The sequence below is a fragment of the Ostrinia nubilalis genome, chromosome 15, assembly GCF_963855985.1.
Source record: "Ostrinia nubilalis chromosome 15, ilOstNubi1.1, whole genome shotgun sequence".
Taxonomy (NCBI): domain Eukaryota; kingdom Metazoa; phylum Arthropoda; class Insecta; order Lepidoptera; family Crambidae; genus Ostrinia; species Ostrinia nubilalis.
The window spans coordinates 11,372,844-11,380,803 of record NC_087102.1 but is presented as its reverse complement, the minus strand read 5'-3'; the positions used below and the strand labels follow the sequence as shown (position 1 = coordinate 11,380,803).

The window sequence follows — 7,960 nt, the reverse complement described above, 5'->3', positions numbered from 1 at the left end:
TAGGTATATTACAATAAGTATTGAACATGACATAGCAGTTGTAGGCATGAGGAATTATTGAAAATTATAACAAAGTACAGAAATGATAATTTTGTAAACTTTTATTTTCACAACTTTTTCTAAGAAAAAATAGGATTTTTATTTATAAACATCTTTAATTTTCTTATCAGCTGATCGAACCTCAGCCTCAAGATTACTTTTCAATGCTTTGTTGCTGTGCTTTTTTACTTTTGTCAGCAAAATTGTTTTCACTTTTTATGAAGCTGTCATTAATGATTTTACAACTTTTTCTTAGAAAAAGGTAACTTAATATTTTAAACATCTTATCATAAATTTCTTTATTATGTTGTTGACATTTAAACCAACTAAAATTACAATTTGTACTCAACATTAAGAAAATGAATTTTCCAACATTTTCCATATATATCTGGTCGGCAATATGGTCATGATAAAATTGTTTAGCTTCATTTACGGTGGTACATAATTGAATTGTTGGATAAACGAGACTTTTTTTATCATGCCACCATTCGCGAAGAGATATATATGCATACAAATCATTGTCAACAGGAGTTTTCACGCTCAAACACTCTTCACAAATTAAACAAGAACTGTTCTGTAATAGTTTGGCAGCTAAATACCCGCTTACATATACTACTGGTTGGTTTTCAAGGCTACACAAATTTTCAATGGGCTGTTCTAAGTTTTCAGGGTCCGGGATAGACAACACAGGATAAAATTCAGTGTCTGTGGAATCTTGAACATTAATTTTTATTTCTGTTGTTTTTAAATTAGTTTTTAAAATGTCTTTATATTCCAGCATATGTTTATTGTTGTCTGCTTCACAATTAGCACTTCTGCTATGAGGCACTTTCAGCCCAGTAACCATGCTTGTTTTAAGCGCTGCAGTAAAGTGCGTGATAGTGGGATTTCTATTGGTTACACTGTGTTGCCTAATGATTCCAAATAAGTTTTCCAGAGAGTCTTGGTTAAACTGTCTAAGGTTCATATATTTAAACCCTTCATTCTTTAACTTTTCCCAAATATCGTTTAAGGATTTGATAGATATTTGATATCCCTTTACGCATTTAACATTTTTTAGTATCGTGTTTTCTGCTGTTATAAATTTTATGGTTTTTAACTTATCAGTATAAAAGGTCCAAGACTCAATGTGATTACTTGATGTGGAAACATTTTCCCGGATCCCTTTCTTTACGTCATTTAAAGATGATGGACCATTTGTACAATCAAATAGTTTATCTAACTGTTCAATCACAAATGCTGTATCATTGCAATCAGAAACTTCTTTCCATGCCATCATTTTTAAAATAGCTGCCACGGTATTACTCAGAGCATGCGCAGCATACTTCACCCTCATCTTAGTTTTGAATGTTGGATTTACAATGGTACTATTCAGTTTTTTAAAATTTAAAAAATTTCTGTTGTGTTCTTCTGCAACTACCAAATGCCTCCATTGTGCAATTTTTCCATCGAAAGACATATTTCCACTTTTAAAGAAATTGTTTCGTAATGATTTGAACAAGTGAGGGATGTCATAGATTATAAAAATTTTGTCATTATTTACAGAGAAAAAGTTGCTATCTATGCCTTGTCCACAGTTTCTTTTTAACATGTTAAGAGCTCCTATATTTGTAGATCCCTGATCACAAACTGTTGTTAGAACCATAAATCCGATTTCTTTTAATTTTTTGATGATGTCCGATATAATTTTTGCCAGTTTTGCTGTTGATATTGTGCCTTCCACAAAATAGTGCGCAATATATTGTTTGTATTTATGTTTAGCACCCTGTATCATAAACACTAACGCATGGTCTGCAATTTTCTTTTCTCGTCCCATGTTCTCGCCCTCTCCATAATCCACGTAGCCATCCACTTTATCAGCAATTTCGTTATAAATTATCCGTTTCTTTAACGCCATCTCGTCAAATATTAACGAGCAATATTTATTTTCCTTTGGCATACTTGATGCTTTTGCCTCTAACATATCAATTATATTTTTATTTATACCAGGCTCCATTGGTATATTTTTTAAAATCCTTTGGAGCGTTTTAGTGCTTGGTAGCGTAAACAGCTTTTGCATATAGCGGTATGCTTTAGGGGACCGTTTAAATATAGCCAAAGCATATATTTTGTTGGCTAAAGTCCACCTTTTTCCTTGTGACTTTTTTTTGTTATTCTGCACTACATCCTTTACTAACGATGTCAGCACTTCCGAATCTAACTTGTCTAAATTCACTCTTGACTTCGCTATATTCCTTATTGTTTTTTTTGCATTTTGTAACTGTCGCCAAAGCCTCTTCTCTTTAATTGTAAATGTTGATGAAGTGTCTGTAATAAAAACATTTCCATTAGTAAAAAAAACAACATTAAAGCAAATTGAATTGAATATTGGTTAATTAATCCGCAATTTTACTTAGTTTTTTAAATTAGGATGTTTTATCTTACCTTTCATTTCAATGTTTTTCTTAGGTCTTTTATAACTGTGGACTAATATTTCTGCCTGTGCATCTTGATGGCAAATGTTTTTATCATCTGAAATATTATAAATATGCAAATTAGTTTAAAATTTATTTTGTTGTTTTATGAAACATATTATTTCCAAATCAATCAATCATTATCAAGTTTTAAAAAAATGCAAAGACAGGATAATGATAGCTCTTCTCATAAAATATGAAGCGTGGGCCCACCTTCAATAACAATGACATAATATTAAATTAAAGGCATTTAGAGGTTTTAATGTTCTGCATTCTGGATGCGGTCTGCGGGTATGTCAAGACAATCTGTAAGTGGTCGTGATAAGGCAATCAGTCACGTGTGCTTTGCGTTCTTTGTTCGTATCCGCACGGTCAAATAGCATTAATATAAAATGTACAGAAACCTAGAATGTTGTACATATAAGTTCATTTTGACCTGACTGCAGACTGCAGAACGCATCCAGGGTGGCATTCTTTAGTTTGAGGGAAGGCATATTTTAGAAGGTAAATAATTAGTTTGTACACTTACCATGAGTAATGGGTTTATAGGTCATATTATGTTCTGGTGCATTGGAAGTAGAAGGAAGAGGTTCAAAAGTTGTTTTCGCAGAAATACCAGAATCTGGTATATCCACAGCTCCCAAACATGTTGAATTTAGTTGTTTGGTTGTAGTTGTAAGGGGAACTGAAAGCAGATAATGAAATGTGAATTGGGTAATAAAATGTCATGTTCTTACCCAACTTTAGGGTACAATCAGTCTAGTACATGTCTTGCTCACATTAAAAATTACTAGCTTATAAATATTATTAAACTAGCTGACCTGGCTAATTAATGTAGATTGCCTAAAATTTTTCAAATTGGTCCGGTACTTTTTTTGAAGAATTTGTATTACACAAATTACTAAAGTCCCTCTAACTCAACACACATTCTAAGCTAAATTGTGTTACGAGTGGGTTTACTACAATATTCAAGCTGTGGGGTTCTAACCCGCACTTTAGGCTATCTTGGCTTCGAGTTACGGAGCCGATCAAATACAAACAAACAATTAAATATTTCCTTTTTATATTATTAGTATAATTTTAGATAAACATACCTCGTTCAACTGGATTTGACTTCTTTGGAATGCAATATGAATGATCATAAAGAACTGTAACAAAGTATAGATATAATTAATAATTGAAATTATATATTATTTATTGATAAGCATACAACACATGTTTGTGGTTACAAAGAAAGAACCTTGTTAAATTGCATTCGGTTGGTTTGTTTTGGAAACCAAAGAAAATTAATTAAGACATCTAAATAATTCAGAAAAATTGATAGTAAATTAAATTTAAAAAAAATAATTGAAGTCATCATCATACCTGTCTTGAGGTTTTCTTTATTGGAGTCTTTTACATGAAAAGGAAACTCTGTCAAAACTTCATCTGGCAAGATGGGATTGCTCAATTCCAGTGTTGGAATAGCTGAGTTCTTCAGCCGAGTTCCTTTGGCATTGAAGGATTCAGGAGTGAAGTGCCCACCACAAACAAACTTCAGTTGGTGTAACTTTTCAATAGGTACATATGCTAAGTCTTCTATGCCAGCATTTTTAACCCACATTCGACAACTGAAATAAGAAATACCTATTAGAAAAGAAAAAGAATAACAAACTGAAATTTATTCATCAACTAATTTCTTTTAGTATTGTTATGCAATTCATTTACAGAGTACGAAACAAAATACTGAAATTAAAAATTGGTTATGGTTATTTACTGTATGATTAAAAATATTAATCCCAGCCTTTAAGTTTACACAATCAGTAAAATTATCTTGTAATAAATGAGTGTTATTAGAAACTTACCGGTCAGAATCCAGAGGAAACCTACTCAAAAGTAAGGGTGATCCACCACGACTTCGCCTCTTATTACAAATAACGCACTTCTTGTTGTTTCTACTCTCCATTATCAGTAGAAGCCTAAAATGAAATAGGTATTAATTAAACAAAGCCTATAATTTCTCTCCAACCAGTGTCAATGCCCTGGTTCATGCATTTACCAGTTTTGAAAGTACATTTACATTTTCATCACATAGGGTTGTTTTTAATGAATAATAGATTTGTAATAGATCTAATATTTCAAGTAAGTAGATAACATACCCATTAAACAGAAAAGTAAATAAGAGTTTAAACTTCTGTAGAAGTTGAAACACAGCTTATTTAAAAGAGTCTCTATCTCACAAAAAACATAACACTGAACAGCAAACTTTATCACGCCCGATACGGAGGAACTTAATCAACTCAACGTAAACGACAGAAAAGTTTATTTACAGTAATATTGCACCAAATCTGAGAAAATAACTTCACACGAATCAATTCGCCGGTTAAAAACTCAAACTCAATTGACAGACATTTTTTTTCATTTGTCAAACTAACAATACTACCAACATAAGGACACTAACAATTATTTTTAGTATGGTGGTATTGATCCGCGGGTTCCCCTGCTGTAGTGAAATCAATCCAAAATGCACTTTATTGCTTAAGGGATAAGGTTGTATATCAATTGCTACATATAGAGACTAGTTTTTGAATGAGAAGTGTCTACCCACTGGTATTTAGCCAAACTTACAGTTCCTAAAAGTGAGGTCCAACAAAATATTTTAATAAATTACCGGTTTTCTCTATGGATTAATGCTATGGTTATAAAACCAACGACTGTTCGTCGTGCGTCTTCTTAATACAATCACATACGATTATTCACAGTTCCCTCCCATGCGAATGCGATAGGTATGAATCGGAAAAGTATGTTTCTACTTTTCTAGGCCTAGCTGTGGGCCTAAATTGCAGTACATATTTATATTTGTGTGGTAAACTAGCCCTACACTATAAACCTACCTTTCCTATAGCTATTGCATACTACCTTTGGTACGTGTAGAAAGACGAATTACTTTAAAAGTACTGTACGTTAAAAGCAAAGAAGTAACAGTCGTCGCGTCGATTTTATATCCGTAGCATTAAAAAATGACAGATCATGAACACAACTTTAATTTCTTCATGTTGGTAAAAGTTAATTTGACATTTGACATCAAAATTGAAAGAAGCGCCATTGAGTTGCAGGCGATTTTTCTTTAAAAAGTCAAAAGAAAATGCATTGTACTCGTCAAAATAGCTTTGATTGCGTAGTTCTATTAATTCTTCATTATTTAAAAGTGTTTTAGACTTAATTATACGTGCTGTTTTATTAGATAACATTGTTATTTCATTTGCTAAATTTGTTTTCAACCGTGGCGACTTTTACAATGTACTCTTGGAGGGATTTGACAAGCTAAAATGGCGGCGTCTTTTAAACTTAAAAATGTTTTGAGTTTTTCGCCATTTAAGTGAAGTAATTTTATGCATCAAGTGTGTTTAAATAATTGAGTGAAGTGCGAAGTATAAACTTTTCAAAATGGATCACAATTTGGAAGATTCCTTGAATCTTGACAGTGCTATGGGAGTGAGTACACTTATGTTATTTTTGTAGAATTATACTTATTTTGTTGCCGATAGTGCCTATTTCGTACATCAAATCTATAAAATACATTACCTGATAAGTGTTGGCTATTATTATTGAAAGTTTACCTTAGTTTTTATGATTTCTTGGTGCAAATGTGTTTGTTGGAGAATTGTTTATGTTGTGTTTGTCAGATGGACTTTGAGAACGTGGGTGATGTGGTGGTGAGCCAGGCGGACATCAGCCTGGACGCCAGCGCGTGCGGCGACGGCGGCATGCAAATGGAGTTCCAGCACATGGAGGAGCAGTCGGTGTTGATGGACACCGGACACGAGGAAATCATTGGTAATCAAAGTTTACTCAAATTACTTGAAAGAAGTCAAATATGTTACTTCATTTCTTAAAATTATGCTGTATCTTTCTTTATGCTTCCTAAACTTAACAGTTTTTAATGTATGAGCAATGTTGATTACATTACGAACGGGTATTTTGTTGTATACAATAAATATTTACAGATTTCATGGGTGATCAGTTTGCTCTTCAAGAATACTCAGTGCAGGATGACCAGACTACGTCAGCTACTACCACAGAAGAATCTAATGTAAGTTATGTAAGCATAAACATTATCTATTTTTGTGTCAGCATTTATTATGCAATGTTTGAAATGTTTGTTTTGTAGCATTCCTATAAAGAAATTATTATGTGACACTGAAATGTATTTCTTTGCAGCAAAATATTCTAACACAATCTGATCCTCTGCTGGACTTACAGTTTGAAACACAAACTGTGGCACCAATGAAACAAGCCCAACCAAAATTCATCCCATTGAAGGTAATTGATATTAGTTTATAATTTTGGATTGTCTTTGTTGGAGTACCTGTATCGTATTCACAAACGATGATTGCTTAAGTGAAGCAGCAACGCTATGCGGAGTCCAATGCACAGCGTTGAATAAAGCTTTGTGAATGGTTTGTGTGTGTCACTCCGTCACACAAGTATTGTCTGTAAATAGGTTTTTGGGATCCTGTGTGTCCACACGCACTGTGGGACCTCATGGTAATGTTTGAATATGGGTGTGAATATCTTGTAATTTTTTACTTTGTTTTTATTACACATCTTTTAGAAAAATACTTACACCAGAAAACATGAGCCTTAACTAGTACGCCTCTTATAATAAAATATGCTGCTTCTATGCTAAAACATGATTATGATATAGAAGTCCTAAAATCAATAATCGGTCAAGAACTATGTAGTACAAAAATTCAATTATTTTCTTGACTTTTATGTTATGTAATTTAGGGCTGATTTTTCAATCATCAGATAACTTTTAACTGAAGAATAAACTTGTCATTTTGGCATATTTCCCATAGGTACTGAAACTACCTATTAGTGTGCTACAAATACGCACCATTGAAGCCATTAAACAGAATAATAATAAAAATAATAATCAATGTGTCAAACTTATTCCTTGGTTAAAAGTTATCTGACGATTGAAAAATCAGCCCTTAAGGCTGGTTTTAGAATCGCGCTGACCGCTCGCTGATCGTCGGCGCTGACAAATCAAAATGTATGTAATTGAAGGGAACGTTTCTGAGTGACGCTGATCGCTCGGCGCCGACGCTTCATACATTTCGGCTATCAGCGCTGACGGTCAGCGTGCGTCAGCGTGATTCTAAAACCAGCCTAATATATTTACCAGCAGGCGGCAGGCTTACGCGCGTCTTCTAGCGAAGCTAGCCCGATCAGCGCGGGCGCGGTGGCGGCGCCGCGCGCGGTGGCCATCGCGCCCAAGCCGGCGCGCGCCGTGGCCATCGCGCCGCGCCCCGTGGCGCTCGTTTCCAACAAGAGCTTGGTCAAGAAGCTGCCGCTGGCCGGCGTCATCAACGCCGGCACCCGCGGCAACACCGTGCTGGGTATGACTCATTAGCGTTTGGCCCGGTTTCCACCAAGCCGGCCCGCGCGGTGGCCAGTGGCGCTCGTTTCCAACAAGAGCCTGG

At 34.5% G+C, this 7,960-nt stretch overlaps 1 protein-coding gene and 1 long non-coding RNA gene across 2 annotated transcripts; one reads left to right on the top strand and one right to left on the bottom strand.

Annotated features, from left to right (window-relative positions):
• Window positions 1–54: 54 nt before the first annotated feature.
• Window positions 55–5,204, bottom strand: LOC135078516 (uncharacterized). Its single transcript, XR_010258635.1, has 6 exons — window positions 4,337–5,204; window positions 3,858–4,102; window positions 3,587–3,640; window positions 3,022–3,177; window positions 2,464–2,550; window positions 55–2,346 (listed from the first exon to the last, which is right to left on the bottom strand). It is a non-coding gene; the product is annotated as an uncharacterized LOC135078516 (long non-coding RNA).
• A 137-nt stretch (window positions 5,205–5,341) lies between these two features.
• LOC135078515 (uncharacterized) lies at window positions 5,342–7,906 on the top strand. The gene is made up of 5 exons (XM_063973056.1): window positions 5,342–5,966; window positions 6,158–6,308; window positions 6,479–6,564; window positions 6,693–6,794; window positions 7,663–7,906. The coding sequence occupies exons 1-5, from the start codon at window positions 5,919–5,921 to the stop codon at window positions 7,888–7,890; spliced, it is 615 nt and encodes a 204-aa protein (XP_063829126.1). The 5' UTR covers window positions 5,342–5,918; the 3' UTR covers window positions 7,891–7,906.
• Window positions 7,907–7,960: the final 54 nt, after the last annotated feature.